This window comes from Pelobates fuscus, chromosome 6 (genome assembly GCF_036172605.1).
Source record: "Pelobates fuscus isolate aPelFus1 chromosome 6, aPelFus1.pri, whole genome shotgun sequence".
NCBI classification, from domain to species: domain Eukaryota; kingdom Metazoa; phylum Chordata; class Amphibia; order Anura; family Pelobatidae; genus Pelobates; species Pelobates fuscus.
This window is the reverse complement of record NC_086322.1, coordinates 114,089,219-114,110,295: the sequence shown is the minus strand read 5'-3', so window position 1 is coordinate 114,110,295 and position 21,077 is coordinate 114,089,219. Positions and strand designations below refer to the sequence as shown.

General features: G+C 41.5%; 1 protein-coding gene across 1 annotated transcript in view; it reads left to right on the top strand.

The window, feature by feature from the left end:
- Positions 1-21,077, top strand: part of GALNTL6 (polypeptide N-acetylgalactosaminyltransferase like 6) — a 1,377,865-nt gene that overhangs the window by 1,313,066 nt on the left and 43,722 nt on the right. The window contains exon 10 of the mRNA XM_063460019.1: positions 13,138-13,254. Within this exon, the coding sequence (XP_063316089.1) occupies positions 13,138-13,254 (117 nt within the window). The remainder of the gene's footprint in view (positions 1-13,137; positions 13,255-21,077) is intronic.

Sequence of the window (21,077 nt, the reverse complement as noted above, 5' to 3'; positions counted from 1 at the left end):
CACACTGCACCGTAGCTCTGCTCAGCTACAAATCAAAGTGTTTTATTAAAATCAGTCTGTTTCGGGACTTTTATAGTTACATTTATAATAAAGGTACATCTATGCACAAAAACCATTACATTAATATGTAGTTGTTTTGGAGCACAGATGCTGTCACTTTCCTCAGACAATGAAAAACTCTGACAATTCTTTTTTGTAATTCTTTATTTTTGTTGTGCAAGTAAACACAGGTAATCTTTTCATGCCACAACAGCACTAACAAGCATAACAATATCAGACAATAAGAAACAATATCATGGCATTTATAGAGACTGCACATTTTTATATTAATAGCGTCAAGTTAGCTAAAGAGATATGTCAGTATGTAGCGCGTATAGCACTGAAAGGGCTAACTATTTGAGTAGGAGTCAACTGCATAATTATATTGAAATATGTATTGAGCAAAACATGCTAGGAGAACAGTGTGATATCCACCACTGGTTAGACTGATATGTCTGAGCTGACATCTAAAACTAAAGTTACACATTAGACATATTGACTATGTTCATAACAGGCTTGCATATCACGTGTGAAGAATCACCTATACCCGACACACATTATCAGTGTTGTATGACATTTAGAACTTCACAAACTAAATGATCAAAACCAATGCAAAAAAACATCACAATGAGTTATGTGGACTCACTGTGATGTTTGGGCTTGAAGGGTGCAGAGGGTAACGACACTCTAAAGGGGGGAAGGAGAGTACCCCTCCAGCCCCAGGCATGTTTGAAGGTCAGCATCTGTAGACCACAGACTTGGAGACTTTGGGAGCCCAGCTCTTTCTCATCTTGGGTGCGACGGAAGGCCCTGATTTTCTGCGGCGGGCTGTCTTCCGGCAATGTGGGCGATGCCGAGGGGGCAAGCCCCTGGTGGCCCTTGGCCTATGTAGGCACATATCATGGGTAGTTGGTGCATGAAGAATTGCTGTGCCAGAGAGAGGCCCTTTCAGCCCCCGTCCTCCTGTTCCTCCCCACCTTCTTCTCCGTGGTGGATGGTATTTGAGCTGTGCACCTCTCCAATTCCTTCCAATACCCTGTCAAGCCGTACTTGCAATGGCTCAGCTGTTTCAAAGTGGTAGCCATAGGACTGTGTTGTAGGCATATTTAGCCGTGTGGGAGACTCGTCCACCATCTTCCATGGACCGCCATGTTCCGAGTGGGGTCTGTGGTGTTCAGCAGGAACTGTGCATCGGGTTGGTGGGGACCGGGATAACCCCCACTGGCACGGGGGAGGGGGGGCTGCTTACAAGACGCTTCATGCCACGCGTCTGAAGCCGAGAGATCGGCCACCTCTCCCAGGTATCAGTCAGCAGGCACCATTAGGCCGAAGGTCTGTAGGAGCGTGTCTCACTTCCGAACCACTGCAACTCTGAACCAAAAAGGTCTGCTCCGTGAGTGTCGGTCTGCCACATCTTCCGGATCAATTCTGCTCGCAATAGTGTCAGGTTAAACAGAATATTTGCTCAAAATTACAGGAGCTGCACGAGAGTACCTACGGCCATCTTAGAGGCCACCCACACTGACAATTTAACTCATAGAGCAATGTTTCCATTTTGCCAAACATACACCCCTAGTGGACACTTGGTGTTTTCTCCTTGACACCTTAAGGCCTTCATATTTGGGGAAAGTAGGGTAATTCTTCTTATAGAGAAGCACTAGATTGGTAGATTAAGTTGATTGCTGTGATGAGCCTTCAGTACACAATGGTTTTCTATGAGAAACATTGGATTAAACTAGAGATCATCATCATGGATGATCTCATTGTGAGTGGATCAACTGCAGGGCAAAGACAGTTTTTGCATTGGTTTTCAGTGACAAAATAATGTGTTCTGACTTTTATCAACTATTTTTAAAAATTTTCTTTACAAAGGGAGAGCTTGTAAACTGTGCTAAATGAGCAGCACTGTAAAATTAAACACAAATATCTATTTTAATTTAAATGGTGTTTCTTTAAGGCACAGCTCGGGATTTAGTATGCTCCTCTAAAAAAAGATGCAAACAGCTGAGTTATAGCTTTACTTAAAGGAACACTATAGAGTCAAGAACACAAACATGTATTCCTGACCCTATATTGTTAAAACCACCATCGGGCCCCTCCTTACCCTCCCTAAATATAGTAAAAGATTGGCTGATACTGTCAAGGATGCAGATCAGGTGTAGAGCCAACACAAGTGAAACACAGCCCTGGCCAATCAGCATCTCCTCATAGAGATGTATTGAATCAATGAATCTCTATGAGGAATGTTCAGTGTCTTCATGCAGAGGGTGAAAACACTGAATATCAGTGCTGCGGAACTGCCCCAGGAAGCACCTCTAGTAGCCATATGAGGAGTGACCAGTGGATGTATCAATTGGCTGTAATGTATACACTGCATTTTCTCTGAAAAGACAGTGTTTACAGCAAAAAGCCTGAAGGGGATTATTATACTCACCAGAACAAATACAATAAGCTGTTGTTGTTCTGGTGACTATAGTGTCCCTTTAAACATTAACTAGAACTAGAAGGTAGTAGTGAAGGAGCTCACCTTACAAAGAGCATAAATAAAGTGTCTCTTAGTGTGAATTGCTTTTGTGCCCATGTAACTGAGGCAGCAGTTGACAGCAGGAGATGTCACAGACAATTGCAAGTAAAAACAATTTATTTCAACAAATATATGACTAATATATCGGGCTTCCATACCAAAAATAAACGAAATCACAAAACTAGACATTGGTGAATATTTTTTAAGCAATGATATTTAACAATTACTTTTGCAAAGGGTTGTTATAAAACTCAGAATTGATTTTAACATGTTTTATAAACGGGTAAAAGGAAATAAAACTCAGCAAAATTGTGTAGAAAATGCTGAGTTTGAGCAGTTTTGGAGAAGGTTTATCATTTTCTCTGATTGGCTTTCTGCCTAGATTTCCCACTGTATAACAGAAGTGCAACATCTTTTATATTGACCATTTGGTGTTATTAATAGTGTTACCTTTGGAGACATATCATTGCAAAGAGAGCAAACATACCAACGTTGCTTCAAGGTAAAAAAAAAAAAAAAAACATTTTCCAACAATTTATATCAGGATTAGATACAATCCATCAGCCTATTTAAGAGTATGTAGCAAAAAGCAAATTCGTTGTGTTTCCAAGTCCAAATCTAGAGTGGATTACAATGCAAGCTAGGACTTATGTTCTCTAGCCACACATTTTTGACTTAAAGTCCACAACATGTCTGTATCATTTGACTGGATTTGTTTGTATGGGACTTTTTAAAACTTACAGACGCACAGATACATACCCTGACACACACACACAAATACACACCCTGACACACAGATACACACCCTGACACACAGATACACACCCTGACACACAGATACACACTTTGACACACATGCAGATACACAGACACATAGATACATATGCTGACACACATACAGACACATATATGAACAATTACATACAGACACATACCCTGACACATACAGACACATACCCTGACACACATACAGATACATACTCTGACACATACAGCTACACACTGTGACAAATGCCGCTTTCCACAGACGTTTGCCACGGATTCCTGGAGGAGCGTGCAAGCTGGCCTTCTGCCCACCAACTATGGGCCAAGTCAGCGACTGTAAAGACCCATATTTTATTCCCCTTGGTTCCCCTGGTCCGGTACTTTACATTCATGCGCATAGAACCAAACGCTAGCTCCCTGGTGGCTGTTCGCATAGATCAAAACCGCAAATAGACTTCTTGGGGATTTAGCCGCGATTCTATGGAACTATTTTCGGCATGGGACGATGCGTGCAGTCGATCAAATGTTGACTTCCAGGAAATTCCTGAACCCCTGAACCAATCTGGGTGATTTTTGGATATGTTGGTCACCCATATCGGGGCTATCAGGTTTGTAACCTTTGTGGGGATTGTGTGTGTTTAAAGGTATTTATGGGGGTTTTGTAAAAATTTATGTTTCCTGTGCCTTGAGATAATTGAGTTTATTACAGTGCTTCACTCAATTATCTCCCAGGCACAAAGGAGGGATCGACCTATTTTGTATGGGAGTGTCCTGGACCTGAGAGGCAATGTAATCATGTGTATGTTTTTACTGTGGTCCACTCTCAGGTCCAGGGGGGAGTGCCCATTGCATGGGGACCTGCATATAAGGCCAGTTGTTGCTGCCATTACACAGATTCGTTTTACCCTTCATGAAGTCTAGGCTCATGTTTGGAGGATTGGAGAGCTATATTCACTCTGGGGATTGCTATAATCACGATGCTCCCTTGGCGTACAAGAATTGCTCTTGTAAGAGCAGCCTGCTTGCTTTCTGGAGAAAGAGAGGTCTACCAACTGGAAGCTGGATCCTGGTCTTGGGTCCAGGGTGGGTGGAAGACAGCGAGACCCCAAACAAGCTGCAGCGGTTTGTGGGGTTTACAGTGGTTATGGTGTCCGGTGCAGTGCTTATGGTACTCAAGATTACTAGGAAGCAGCGATTGACAGAGGTACCCAGTTGGGGTGCCAGGCGGTCCGTTACACACACCCTGACAAACATACAGATACACACCCTGATACATAGACCTACTGACAAATGTAAATATACATACACTGACACATATACAAATACACAGATAAAGATACATACCCTGACACACAGATACATACCCTGACACACAGATACATACCCTGACACACAGATACATACCCTGACACACAGATACACACCCTGACACACAGATACACACTCTGACACACAGATACACACCCTGACACACAGATACACACCCTGACACACAGATACACACTCTGACACACAGACACACACTCTGACACACAGACACACACTCTGACACACAGACACACACTCTGACACACAGATACACACTCTGATACACAGATACACACTCTGACACACAGAGGCACAGTTACATACCCTGAGAAACATGCAGATGCAAAGAACATAGATACAAACACTGACACAAGTGGGGTACTAAAGAGAAGTGGGGGGGGGCACCCCGGGTGCAACAAGGTAGGGGGGTGCCAGCCAAGCTGGCCTTGGGGGTGTGTGAGCTGAGCTGTGTGGCTGCACAGGGTGCAACAGCTGCAGAGGTGCCCGGCAGCCGACACATCTCACGCACAAGGGCTGACCAGGAATACAGCAGAACTTCAAAGGCAGCAGTAACTATAGAGAGTTGGGGGCAGAGCAAAATCGGCCATGGGGGCGGAGCTAGAGGCAGCCTCCACCTGCTGCTCTTACTGCTGCTTGCTGATGGGAAGCAGGAAGGAGTCCCTGCTTCCCCAACAACTACACACCAGGGACTTCAGACCATACTGTCACTTTGTGAGAGAGAGTGTGTGCTGTGTGTAACTGTGATTGTGTCTGTCTGCCTGTGACTGTGTGTGTGTGTGACTAACTTCCTGCGACTGTGTGCATGTGGCTGTATTTGACAGTAAATGTGTATAACTATGTGCATCTGACTTTCTGACTGTCTTCACTCTGCAGTGAACCGGCAGCCAGGATATGATATCATCCTGGCATCAGAGTCACTACAGGGCGCACAGGGGACCTGTGAAGGAAGAGCACATAGATCCCAGCAGCAACCACTGACCACCAGGGACCTGGGTGGACCTCTTAATAATTAAATGTGTGTATGTATGTGATGTTTGTGTGTATATGTCTAATTATGTGGGTATGTGATTGCAAGTCTGTGATTGTATGTGTGTAGGTCTGTGATTGTGTTTGTGCATGTCTGTGTTTATGTATGTGATTGTGTGTGTAGGTCTGTGATTGAATGTGTGGGTCTGTGATTGTGTGTGCGTGTCTGTGGTTATGTGGGTCTATGTCTCTGGTTGTGTGTGTATATATATATATACACACACACAGGCAAACACACACACACATTCACTGACAGACACACACTCACTCACAGACACACACCGACAGGCACCTACGCTCCCTCAGACACACAGGCTCACTCACAGACACAAACTGCCAGACATACACACACTCACAGACACACTCACAGACAGACACACACAATCACTCAGACACACAGGCACCCTCACTGAAATACACTCACAGACACACATGGACAGATACTCACAATCACTCAGGCACAAACACACATTCACTGACAGACACACTCACAGACACACACAGTCACTCAGACACACAGGCTCCCTCACAGACACACACTGAGAGGCATACAAACCCACTCTTACTCACAGACACACACTGACAGACATACACTCACTCACAGACACACGCTGACAGACATACATACATTCACTGACAGACACACACACACACTGACAGATATACACACACAGACACACTGACAGCCAGCCACACACACACACAAAACATTTCCCCCCAACACTCTGGGGAGCTGGGTAGATTTTTTACCTTGGGTCCAGTGGGGCTGCTAGCCAGGCTGTTTGGGCAGAGAGGGAGGCAGGCACGCAGGCAGGCAGCTAGCTGAGTTCCAGGCGGGTGGCGATGGAGCACTGATTTGTGAGGTATTCTTGCTCAGCACCGCAGAGTTATTCCGGGAGCTGAGCATCAACAGCTCACAAATCTGCGCTCCCTCACCGCCCGCTTGGAACTCAGCTAGGTGCCTGCTCTGAGAGGCTAACAAGGTATTTTCCTGGGCATTTGGAGGCGGTGTTTTTTTTCTGCCCCCTTGAAAGTGCCGCCCAAGGCAAATACCTGGTTTGCCTTGTGGCAAATACAGCACTGTGTGAGGGGTGCTCTATAGGTGTGTGAGGGGTGCTCTATAGGTGTGTGAGGGGTGCTCTGCATATGTGAGGGGTGCTGTGTGTGTGTGAGGGGTGCTGTGTGTGTGTGAGGGGTGCTGTGTGTGTGTGAGGGGTGCTGTGTGTGTGTGAGGGGTGCTGTGTGTGTGTGAGGGGTGCTGTGCGTGTGTGAGGGGTGCTGTGCGTGTGTGAGGGGTGCTGTGTGTGTGTGAGGGGTGCTGTGTGTGTGTGAGGGGTGCTGTGGGTAAGGAGGGCTCTTTGTGTGGGAGGAGTGCTGTGTTTGTGTGGGGTGTTGTGTGTGAGGGGTGATCTGTGTGTGGTGCTTTGTGTATGTGTGAGGTGCTCTGTGTGTGAGGTGCTCTGTGTGAGGGGTGTTCTGTGTGAGGGGTGTTCTGTGTGAGGGGTGTTCTGTGTGAGGGGTGTTCTGTGTGAGGGGTGTTCTGTGTGAGGGGTGCTCTGTGTGAGGGGTGCTCTGTGTGAGGGGTGCTCTGTGTGAGGGGTGCTCTGTGAGAGGGATCTCTGTGTGAGGGGTGCTCTGTGTGAGGGGTGCTGTGTTTGTGTGTGTGAGGCGTGCTGTGTGTAAAGGGTGCTCTGTGTGTGAGGGCTATGTGTTATGTGTGGGCCTATATATTGGTGGGGGGATAGGAGTAATTAAGCATATATATTATTTTTTTATTACTAAAAAAACAAAAAACATAAATAAATGTTATGTCCCCTATTCATATCTTTTCCTCAGGGAGGGGGGAAATTGCTCTTGTGGTCCAGTGGAGATTAGCAACACTAGCCTGCCGGCAGCTCCTCTGGCTGCAGGCAGAGTTCAGTACTCCAGCGAGATCCTCGGAGCATTGCCGCTCTGATATCGCTGGCTCTGCATGGGCTGACAGGGGAGATCCTGTGATTTCCCCTGTCAGCCTCGGCCCAGTTCCCAACTCGTGCACCCGCTGTAACAAACCCCTACCATGTTGCCTGGGAACCTCTAACTTTTGTTTGTTTTTATCATCATCCACATTGCCTGTACCTAAAGAACAAAGACTATGTCTGGCCCTTTAACTGTTTTGAACAAAGGATTGGTACTTCGATATGGCACTTCGGATACAGCTAAAGTGGCGAAGTAGTCGAAGTGGCCGCCATTAGACAGTCAAACACGTGGCGGCGGCCATTTTGATCCAGTCGAACGTGGTCAGCGGTGTGTGCCGTCAAATCCCTGGAACGGAAATCGGCCACACAATTGAACGAACACCGCTGACCTGTACCTTCCCCTACCCTTCGACACTGCGGCTGGAGACTAAGTCCCGTTCGAAGATTCAAACGCACGTTCGAACTGGACTTTGTCATTTTGGCGTAAAATAGACCACCATTATACTATTGAACACTGCTAAAACGTGACCCTTGTTCCACTTCGGCAGAAGTCGAAGTGAGTTCGACGATTCGAACGCCGCCTTCGGATGGGACTTTGCTATTTTCAGGGCAGAAATAGACCAACCGCACAGCCTGAATCTGTGGAACTGTTTTGGGCATGCAAACAGGCGTGCGGTCGGTCCAAAGAGACTTAATATTTCTGGAACCACTGAATGGATTTTCACGAATTTTGAATATGTTGTTCCACAAGTAAAAATATAAGTTGTATTCCTGTACGATGTAAAATGATAAAGTTATAAAAATGTATAAAAAGTATAAGTTTTAGCTTGGAGATAATTGAGTAGATACAGTAAGAAACTCAATTATCTCCCAAGCAGAGGGGAGGAAATCTGTGGGGGTTGTGGGCGTCTCTCTTGCATGGGAGCACTGCATAAAAGGAGAATACCTGTCATTAAACCTCAGTTCTACTTTACCCTTCAAAACTTAACTTTGTCTCGTTATTGAAAGGGAACCTGCTTTTAAGAGCTCTACCTCTCTCTCTCTACTTGGATCAAGCTGATAGAAAGAAGGCTACTCCATTATTGCACAGCATCTTGCCAGGAAAAAGGACGTCTCCAACGGCTGATACCCCCTCTCCACTGGGGTAGCCGTTACACCCGCCATTACAAAAATTATTTTGCGTACCCCCATGGAGCACTGAATTGTACCCCTGGAGGTATATGTACCATGGATTGGGAACCCTTGGTTAAGGATATTGTGGCTTTTAATTTTGTGCTATTACACAATTTCTGGGTTCACTCACTGGGCACAGTGGATTCTAAAGCAACCAATGCAGTCAAGAGCAATACAGAAATATTTTGGGGAACAAAAATTAACTTGTTTCCAAACAAACAAAAACTATTGATGTACATTAAATGTAATAAAATGAGAAGTGAAAATGTAATGACAGTTGTCCTTTAATGCCATATGAACTGGGCACATTTGGGTGTAGTAGGTTATATGGCAATTAAAGCAGTCCAGAGCAATACGTGCAGTAAAGTGAGAATGAACATGTAGCTATGATTTGTAAGCCATGGCCCACTTGCTGGGCACAAATGTCTAAAGGGACACAATAGGCACCAAAAGAGACACTATGTGCACATGAGGATGTCTAACATGTTGAAAATCCACAGAGGAAAGCAATGAGTCAATGCTTTCCTATTAGAAAGGCCTCTTGCATGTAAGTGTTTAAAGGGTAATCAGTGGAGGTAAACAGTGGAGGTGGGGGAGAGGGGGAGGGAGGTGGAGGGACACTGTAGTATTAGAAATGCAATTTTGTATTCCTAACACTATAGTGTTCTTTAAAGCCATCTACACATTTTATTACAGCTCTGAGCTGCAGTAGATTGTGTTGCTGACTCCACGTTTGTGTCCTTTTGTGATAACATTTTTGTGGATAATTAATACTTTCTTTTAATTCTCCTTTGAATCGAACTGCACAATTAACATTTTATCACAATCTATGAGTTTTGTTACAGACTCCAAATGGGGCTGTATGTTTATCCTCGAACAGGATTTGTTTGGTTGACAAATAGTGTGCCTGGCCACAATACTTGATAGTTATCCAATTGTTAGAGTTGTTTATGAAGTGATTGTATCACAGAGGTATAGTTAGCTTTGGAAGTTCCTCAAAGTATACTTTTCCCATTTGATAAAGAAGCCCATGCCACCCATTTCTGTATATCTGATAATAGTGTTCAACTTTGTATTCTTTATCACATGTATTTATTTGATTGCCAAATTGTGAATGTACTGGAAAGAAGTCATTTTCCTTTTAGAATGCCATTAGTGTCTCTCTCCCGGTGTGAAGCCATCTACATGAATACATTTACACTCTACTCTAATATTATCTACCTGTGACAAGCAGCAGCTGCTCTATGCTAAGCATAGCTCTACCAAGTAAAAATAACAGGAATTCTAAGCATATATAAGCTACTGAAATGATTAGCACACCCTGTGTTTGATGCTTCCATGCTGCCTGCAAGCTTACTCTGACCTTCATTGGATTTGTACCAAAATAAATGCCCTGTGTTCGCTGTGCTCCTATTATCCCTCTCTTGCTTCAGTAACACAGTGCAGAGGGCTCACAAAACCCTCTGTACTGTCTGAGCTGGGGAATCCCTGACGTCAAGTGCCCCTATGGAGGAGCTTCCACTGACATATAGGGTATCAAAAAAAGTACTATTTCTCCTTTAAAAATTATATATATTATGTATGGTTGCACTTAAACAGAAAGGGGAAAATTGTAATAGAATGAACGCATGGCAAAAGTGGCAAAAATGCCTTGGTCACAAACGCGTTGCATCTCGAAAGAGCCTTGCTCCTTAGGGGTTAAACATATAACATTTAAACATACAGTAGTAGTAGATATGTGCCATGTACAGTAAGAATGTCACCTTGATTTTCTGAAAAGTATACTTATCAAACTGGATTCCTAAAACCTCCACATTAGCATGATCTTTTATGTTTATTTATCCCTATATTGATTCAAATGTATTTGTGAGGAGTGAAAAATGAAATGTAATGTAAATATTTACACCCCTTTACCCTGTCTTTACTGGGTGCCTCAATCTGTTCTTTACACCTGTAAATCAAAATAGAGAGAGCATACAGAGAAGAGGAGAAATCAAGCAATATTTCGGTTCTCCTTGACATTTTTAACGTTAGCCTTGTCAATTTCTAAATGTATAATGTGTATAATAAAGTAAATTTAGCACATTAAGAAAATATTTCAGAGATACATTAGTTCCAAATGCCCCTCCTAATTACAAAATGTAGGCATTTAGAATAGTTTGAAATCATTTAAAATTTGGGAATTTAGAATAGTTTGGGTATTTACGAAAGGCAATTTGGGGACATATTCAGCAGTTTGCTCTAAGTGTGCTAATTAATAGCTTGTCTTTTATGAAACACCAGACAGTTCCAAAATAGCACTTTGTTGTGTTTCATTCTGAAGCAGATTTGGGGATTTTTGAAATTCCACTTTTATGCATTAAAAATCAGAACAGACACAAGCAGCAAAGTCTGTAAAAAGTTGCATAAATAATACATAAATAAAATCATTGGAAGATAATAATGTAAGATGAAATATAACTGACTACCATCATTTTTCTCACCTCTTGCATTGAAGATAAGTCATTGGAATGTTCGCAGGAGGGTAGGAGGGCAATTTTCGCGCTGGCCCATTAATATGGAAAGGCTGGCAAATGACGCTAAGCCTCAAACTATTGTTCAGTGAGTTACAATAGGAGGTGCATTGGGGAAGCTGCTGGTATAATAGTGCTGGAGTAATGCAGCATACAGGGACTGTACAGCAACTTTGCTAGCCCAGCACGGTGTATGCTTGATCATGGCCTGGTTTCCTGCAATAACAAAGTTATCTAGGTATGGACTCCTCTACTGAGATATTCTGGGAAGTGAAGGAAACGTTAATGAATTATATATGTACCTCTGCTGTCCTACTCACACTAATGAGCACTTCAGTGGTGATTGAAAAAGGAACTGTCGTTAACAGAAAATGTTCAAACCAGAGTAATGTCCAAGTGTACCAACCCACCCCTTAGGTAAATACAGTCCCCCAGCAAGACTGCCCATTCCTCGGATAATAAGTGCTCACTAATGTAAAAAGAATTCTCTATACCTTTGGTATTAAGTACATATAGGCAGTTGATGTCTGTCTTAACCGTGCTGTATTCTTGCTTGTACTGTATTCTCATCCTCTACATTCAAAAAATATATTGTCTAAAAAAACATATTAAAGACACATTGCATCTCATTACAAGCAAATTTGTGGAGTATAGATTTCAGTTTTGTACTCTTGGGTACTTGGGAGAGCACAAACAAAAGGTGGCCCTGCTAAGCACCAGCATTCAAAAAACTCTGAAGACCGACAGGTAATATGTCTGTTTTAAAGAATACTCCAAGCAACATAACCACATTTGCACTCTATAATGGTTATGGTGCTGAGAGGGCTCTGCCACCGCCTATAGTAACAGGTTGACTTCTTACATGAGGTCCCCTGGGTACCACTCCCCATCTCGACTAATTAAGCCAGAGAGTTGAAAATGGCTGTACAAGGCTTAGCTCATTGACTGAGAGCAATCAACAGATGCCTCGAGCTCACCGTAAGAAGATGTAGTGGTCAACTAAGTCAACTAAGAAGACAAGCCATTCTAAAATAATTTAACTACTTACAATGCACGGAACTACAGAGTGCTGTTGTTCCTTTAAGGTAGCACAGTGAAAAAGTTTAGTTAAGTTAAAAAGAAGCAACCAGCAGAGGGAAAAAATAGGAGTAATAAACTATGTATTCAATGTTTAAAATTTTCACTCCCGCTATGCATTGGCAAGAGAAAATGTAGCCCTATCTAGTAGAAATTGACCCGTGGGGAGTGCGCCATATACAATCCAGGCTTGCAGTTGTTAGTAACTTTTAAGGCCTAGCTGGTAGCATAGGAATAGAAATTTTAAGAACTGTTTATTAAATATATATTATATAAATACAGATGTTTTTATTTTTTACTCCTTTTCTTTTTTTCCCCTCTTATTGGTCACTTCTCACTTGATCAGTGAATAAAATTAACATTTAGTGGAAGTCCCCTATCAATCATCTTTTTCCCATGAATCCCTTCCTTTATTTAGTGCCACAGGCAGAAAACGGAATCATATGTTAGATAAAAAGTGTTTGTCTATTGTCTGTTTTGTTTGCTTTGTGATTCATCCTTATAGCATTTCGGAGTTGTGAAACTACGGAATTTGGGAAAAATCGCTGATTTCTCAAACTTCAGGCAAATTTCTTCTGAAACCGAATGCACAAGTCTACTAAATAGCACCCTTATTTTCTATCACTATTTTCCCATTGTTATCCCTCAGCAGATTCAAGATTCAATGCCAAAGTAAAACATTATTTGCTATTTTGTTAATTGAACTACACTAATGTACATTTACTTTTTGCAGATACGAAATTTGGCATCAAACCTTTGCATTGACAGCAAACATGGAGCAACTGGGACTGAGCTGAGATTAGACAATTGTGTGAAAGATGGTTCAGAGAGAACATGGTCACATGAACAGGTATTTAGACAACAAAAGCCATTCTTATTTGTCCATATGATTCTTCATTCACTTATATTTATTCCTAGTAAAAAATATGGAATATTAAATTAAAACATTCAATATATTGCTAGCAAATACGGGTCTTGATTTAATATTTTTGGATACGTTTTTCAAATGAATTAATATTTTTGGTTAAACTTTTCATATTATGTTTTCAAAATAATTAAAATATCAAAAAACATCTCACATATAATAATATACAAAATATCAACATATTACAAATATTTTTCAAAATAATAAATCCTTTATAAATAATAATTTGAAAAATGTATCCTTAAATATTAAATCAAGAAAAACAGTGATATTGTAAATGGATTTATGTTCATGAAAACATTTAAACTTATGTAAATTTACAAAGTAGCAATTATTAATGCATTTGTTCATGCAGTGAGACAAATGAGGGTTGTAAAGTATTAAGTGTTACGCAGTATATTTTGTCTTACATAACTTCATACAAGTTCTAAAAAAAATAGCATGAAAGGACACTTTGCTTTGTAGCACAAGAGTGAAAACATTATAAAAAAAATGATTGACATAAAAAGTCAAATCCCTGCTTACGAGTCTTTGTAATGAACTTGCTTCCATTGAGAATGCAGATTCTTAAATTGCCATTAGAATGTAAACATTATAATTGTATTTAATACTCAGTTGTATGTCTAAAGCCAAGCAGCTGTAGTTAAAATAGTTACTGCAGCCTGCAAATATTCATAATGGTCATTCAATCATATTGTATAATATTAAAGGCAAATAAAACTGGCACAAAACATGATTTCTTACAATAATGTTGACAGAACATCAAGCTTCTATGAATACTGCACCAGAAATGTATTATGCGGTGTGAGATTGTCACCCTTTTCATATTCATCCTTTGAAGCGGGGATAATGCTCTTTCACCCATAGAGCTTTGCCATCATTATGGTTGAAAGAGCATTATGGCAGGTGAAGTCCACATCATCTGGAACGCCGAATGTTGCCTACTCCTTCTGTAGAGCATGTATGTATAACACAAAAATCATGTGAAAGTAGAAGCAAGAGAATAAATATAATAAATTTAATAAATTTAATAAAATTTAAAAACGATATTTTAAATTATGTCATATATAGATATAGATCCTCTGTAAATAATGTGACTGCAGTTTGAGTTGGCATGCCTGATTTCCTCTTATTTTAATATATCATAGTTATATATTCTGAACGTTTGAGTATATTCCTTATATTCATTGTATGATTGATTTTTCATACGTGGGCAATGTAATGATAAATTAAGGGATTTGTTTGCAAAACTGTGAATTGTAACTAGTTGAAATTTAATTGCAAAGTTAGGGCTGAAATACCTACAAGAGCTACTCTGCTATTTGGTTTTTAGATCGCTACATCTCTCTGTTTAGGAAGTAAGGTCTAGCTGGCACAATTAAAATCACCAAGGTAATATAATTAAAGGTTTGGTTAGTACAAAAATTAAGTCAAATGAGTTTCATTTTTACATTTTGTGTAGTTTTTAATATTTTCACTAGAGGGCACCATTTGACAAACAAAGATTTTGAAACGTCTGAATCCTAAGAGTAAATGGTCACTTGGGAGAAGGTGTTGTATGTATTTGGGTGTCTTATATTTTATTAAATATTAATAAAACATAAAATTGTGTATTGGGCAATTATTGTTATTATCGTGCCAAAATCAAAGGGTAATACAATTGTACAAGTAAGGCTGAGAGAGCAAATTAGCAAAATCCAAATGGAAAATAGAGAAAAGCAAACTATGTTTGTGTGGGACATCAATGGTTAAATGTACATAAATAAAAAGAAATGAACAAAAAGAAATCTATGAAAGGTTGCAGGAGGGATAGAAAATGAAATACTAATATAACCTTCTAATTGTATATACACATATTAACTCTTTATGCACTCAAATTCACTTACAAATGCATATGCATACACACATATTCAGCCTTTGCACATATATCTATACAAACAGGACTTACTTAACGCTTAAAACAGGGGTTCCTGGAACGTAGATTCCCAGATGTTCTCATGTGTTTTAAAACTACAGATTCCATGATGCTTTGTCATTCTGAAGGCATTCAAAGGATTGCAAAGCATCATTGAAGTTGTACTTCTACAACATCTGGGGATCTACCTTTTTGGGCACCCCTAACTTAAAAACTTTTAAAGTAACTTTTTAGCTTACTTGCCATCTCAAAAAGCGAGTGAGCGGCATTTTGTTTTCGGCATGTTCACAGCATGGTGTGTCAGTGTGTGAATGCAGTAGACTATTTGTTTGGAGTTTGTTTGTGTCTGTGAATGCATAGGAACGTGTTGAGTGTTCACATGCTTATTAATTCAGAGGTGTATATGAAATATCTGTGTGAAATGTCAGTGTGCACATATCGGGTTGCGTTTGTGTAGAGAATCAGTGTGTGAATACAGGGGTTTATCTAGATGGTGTGTCAGTGTGAGTGAGTGCGTGTAAATGCAAAGGTATGTCACTGGCCAATAACTTCTCATGCAAGTTGTCAACTCTCTCTCTACAAGTTCCCTATCTTGCCATGAAAGTATCCTACCCTTTCTCTCCCCATTTTTATCAACTTCTTTGCCCTTCCTGTCTTCATCCATATTAACGTCCTCTCTCCTAATCCATGCGCATACCTCCGTCTCTACCCATCCATACAATTTCTCTTCACAAGTTTTATTAATTTTATTCAAACTGTTGATGTCTCCTCCTGCTTATTTGCTGGGTGGAAGGAGCTCATCTCTGGTGTCCAATGACACAAAGCAACTGCAGGTGGCCTACCTATGGCTCATGGCTCATACTATAGTAAATGTGATGTCATGCATAATTACAGTGGATTTTGAACTGGTCAAAACATCTCATTGTGCCTGTGCTATATTCCATGCTACTTCTGGTCCTGGAGGATCCATTGACCCTGCCAACTTCCCTATATCTATTAGCTGCAGGAAGGAGAAATATACTCTCTAATATAAAGTGTTTTAAGCCAGGGCTACAGAAGCTCCACTGACTATTTCACAGGGGGTTAGAATTCTGGTAAATTATGGTAAACAATGTTCAGACCCAACAGGCAGCTCCTGTTCCATCAGAAATAGAGCAGACATTGTCAAATGTGGGGTGGCCTTCTCAACCCAGTGTTTACATTAATTTGTCCTGCCTTTGATAAATTATATTAACCCATTGTGTTCAGTAATTATATCACAGGCAGAGGGGAGGGATTGTATGTGTGTGCTGGGTGTGTTTTACGGTTTGCCTGTAAATGATTGGCTGTATTGTGGCCCACCCTGTGGGATGTCCCCTTGCATGGGAACTTGCATAAATGCCAGTGTATGGTCATTAAAAGTTCAGATCATCTTGGACCTTCAAGAAGTTTCGGCTCATGTTTGGGGGATTGGAGAACTACACTCTGGGGATTGCTATAATCACTATACTCCCCAGGGTATAATCACTAAACTCTGCTAAGAGCTGGTTCTTGTTCCTGCTCTCTGGAATTAAGAGAGGTTGACCTACTGGAAGCTGAACCCTGGTCTTGGGTCCAGAGTGGGTGGAAACGGCGAGACCCCAACCAAGCTGCGGTGGTTCGTGGGGTCTGCAGTGGTTATAGTGTCTGGCGGAGTGCTTGGAGTCCTCGGGAAGCACTAGGAACATCCATCAATGGAAGGTATCCGGTCGGGGTGCCAGCGGTTCCGTTACACCTACCCACTGCAAATAAGCAAGAAACCTCCAACTTTCAAGTGTCAAGTATCTAACAATATGACATTATGCATGAATGTAGCTAAACTGCCATTTGTCCATTTTCCATTCCCTGGCTGTGAGATGGAATCTTCAAAGTAAATGATAGGCCTAGTAAAAAAAACCATAATAACCGACACAATTTAAAAAAAAAAAAAAAAACGAGCGCAAAAAAAAAATAATCCTTCTTCACCCGGCAAGGGCTCCGCGCAGACTGAGCTCTGCAGGGCGGGGGAAGACTTATAAAGCCTTACCCCACCCTGCAATTAGGCTCAGAGCACTCTGATAGGTGGGTTTAAGTTATCCAATCAGAGTGCTCTGACAGGTAAATGAAGAGACTGACAGGTAAGTATCTACATTTACCTGTCATAGCACTCTGATTGGTTGGTTTGAAATCCACCAGTCAGAGTGCTCTGTGTCATTTTACACAGCGTGGGAAAGTTCTTTGGAATTTTCCCACGCTGTGTAATTTGACTCATAACTGATTGGTGGATTAAGTAACCAATCAGAGAGTTATGAGTCAAATTACACAGCGTGGGAAAATTCCAAAGAACTTTCCCACGCTGTGTAAAATGAAACAGAGCACTCTGATTTGTGGATTTCAAACCAACCAATCAGAGTGCTGTGACAGGTAAATGTAGAGACTTACCTGTCAGTCTCTTCATTTACCTGTCAGAGCACTCTGATTGGATGGCTTAAACCCACCAATCAGAGTGCTCTGAGTCTAATTGCAGGGCGGGGCAAGGCTTTATAAGCCTCTCTCAGTCTGCGCGGAGCCCTCCATGGGTGAATATGGATTAATTTTTTTTTAGCTCTTTTTTTTTTCTTTTTTTTTTTTTTTATAATTGCGTCGGTTAATATTTTTTTTATTTTGCCTTTTTGGGGGCTGAAAAAGAGATTTTAGAAGAAAGAAAATATCGAATGGTAAGTTTTATTTTTATTTTTTTACAGGTACTTAGTTAAAGGTCCACCCCTCATTAGTTTTTAAGGTGAGGGGGGTGCGTAGGGGGTAATTTTTATTGGGGGGAGGGGGTGACTAGGGGTTTGGAGACCCCTAGTCACTTGGGGGGGACATTTTTTTAGGGGACCTTAGGTCCCCCCTTATTAGTATTTAGGGCCCCCACCCACCGCTCAGGGGTGGGGGCCAGGGGGGAGGACATTAGGTCCCCCCCTTAGTATTTAGGGCCCCCACCCACCGCTGAGGGGTGGGGGCCAGGGGTGAGGACACTAGGTCCCCCCTTATTACAATTTAGGGCCCCCACACGCCACTCAAGGGTGGGGACCAGGGGGAGGACATTAGGTCCCCCCCTTATTAGTATTTAGGGCCCACACCCGCTGCTCAGCGGTGGGGGCCAGGTGGAGGACATTAGGTCCCCCCCCTTATTCTCATTTAGGGCCCCCACCCGCCACTCAGAATTGGGGGCCAGGGGGAGGACAATAGGTTCCCCCCATCATTTTACGTTAGGGCCCACACCCGCCACTCAGGGATGGGGGCCGGGGGTACTTTTTTTTTTTTTTTTTAAACAGTGAGCAGTCCCAGGCTGCTCACTGTTTAATAGACATGCCCCTACTCGCGGTATAGCGAGTAGGGGCAAAATGTACTAATACTAAGTAATTTTTACTTAGTATTAGTAAATTTGTCTGAAAGACCAATTTAGGTCTTTCAGCCTTTTGGTAGACAACTCCCTAATACCGTGGGAATTAGGGAGTTATGTACCAAGTGGCTGCAAGAGAAGTCCCGAGGTGCCAAAGTCCCGAAATTCTGAAGTGTCGAAGTTCCAAAGTTCCAAAGTTCCAAAGTTCCGAATTCCCGAATTGCGAAAATCCAGAATTTCGTAATGCCGAACCGAACCAAAAATTTTTCCCATGCACATGCCTATTGATCACATACAGGAGACTACAGCGGGCTATAAACAAAGCAAGAAATAAGATATTTTAAATTAAACAGACTCTTTATCAGGAACTGTGTAGGGAGGCTCTGTACGTCACAATCAGGGTAGGTGTGACTAGGGCAGCATAAACAGAGTGATTGAACTCCTAAATGGCAGAAAATTGAGTTGTGCGATAGCAGGTGAAAGATCTTTATACCAAAACTACTTAATTAAGCTAAGTTGTTTTGATTCTTAGAGTGTCATTTTTGGTGTTTACCCTTTAATAAAACATTGCCTTGGCACTCACATCTTGAGTTCAGATTAGTTACCATTAATTAAACAGAGTATTTCTTCACCTTCCACTCCAAACCTGAAGTTACAACACATTTAGTTGTATTATTATGACATGCTAAAGCAGGATTTCATGTAAATTGTAATTCGATTTCAACTGAAAGTTGCGATTCAATCAAGCAGACCCATTAATGAGCACCCTGCCCAATTAATTTGATAAAATAATTGTGGGTGCTAAAAGCTGAGCTACAGCTCACATAGACAACTGCTTTGCCCACATACCCATATTCAGCACTCCCATAAAAAGCAGTAGAAGCAACAGGGTTGGATAAACTGCTTCTTCTAATAAGACTCAAAAGTCTCAGATCCAATGCATTTGTACGTATTCATTATTTTTTACTAATAGTAAAAATAGGTGGGAATTGGCAATTGTAAATTTGTAGTGGAGAGTGCGCTTTGTTTGTCCTATACTAGTGATTAGTTGGTTCAAGTAAAGGCCATTGAAGAAGCATAGGCAGTATTAAATTCCATCAATCTAGGAGCCTGAAGCATAATGCCAATAACATTCTAAGCTCCACTGATTATTATTACAGCACTTTATTTGTGCCTGCACTGATTAATGGTGAGTCTGATGAGAGCGTAAAATGTACAATTAGCACACAAGCAAGTGACAGTGTACTAATAACCCAATTGTATTGAGAGAAATGTCCATAGCAGAATTTATGCATGGCTAATAAATATCAATTCTTGCAGATGGAGGACATAACTGCATACAGCCTGAAAGACTGCATATTAAAATACCCCTTGGCAATATACATTAAAGATGCAATGAATTAAAGAATACAGAGATTCACCTTTTATGCTGTAACCCTTTAAATTGAGTGCGAGGATGATTGTATGCAATGTGTGTTGCTATGCACACTCGCTTCTCGGTGGTATTCAGAGAGTTAATCTGAAAGAATCACTTCATAAACACGAAAGACTGATTGTCTGGTTGGCTATAATGACTTTTTAAGAGGTCAGTAAATAAAGTTTAGCATTATCATGAAAAGGCAAGCACTTCATAAAACTGCAGTGCTGTCTAAATGAAAACATTAAATGAAGCATTAAAACAGCTATAATGCAGGAATATTAAAAGGACTGCATGGTTAAGGAGTGTTTAAGATTTAAAATAAAGTCTATTAAAACAGGCAGACCTAATGCCAGAAGATAATGTATGCCAGATTTGGGTGAAAGTCAGATATCACTGAAACAGATTTATGAAATGAAGCAAAAATTAATTTTCGATAATGGCAGTAGGCTCTGGCTGGTACATAAAACAAGCATGGGTTAATGATGGAGTGGGTGTTCATGTTACATGCAAAACCATTCATCCATTCATTCAATCCAGAAGGTATGTATTTAATTGGATTATCAAAACCAGCTCTCGTCATCTAAGTGATAGTCACTAGCAGGGCCAGCCTAAGACTTTGTGCTGCTTGGGTCCAATCATGGACCAACCACCCCCATCAAAATCACACCTACCAAAACCACGCCCAAACCGCACCCACTGAAACCACGCCCACTACCACTATGTTTTACGGTATGTGTAGTGAATAAAGTGTCTTGTGTAGGGGATTAGTTTATATCTGTGCATGTGTTTGGGATGCAGTGTGTTTCTGTGCTTAAACTGGGGATGTGTTGTGTGTCTGTGCAGTGGATGCAGTGTGTCTGTGTGTGTGTGGAGGATGCAGTATGTCTGTGTGCTGGGGATGCAGTGTGTCTGTGTGCTGGATATGAAGTGTGTGTCTGTGTGCAGGGAATGCAGTGTCTGTGTGTGCTGGGGATGCAGTGTGTCTGTGTGTGTGCTGGGAGTGCAGTGTGTCTGTGTGTGTGCTGGGA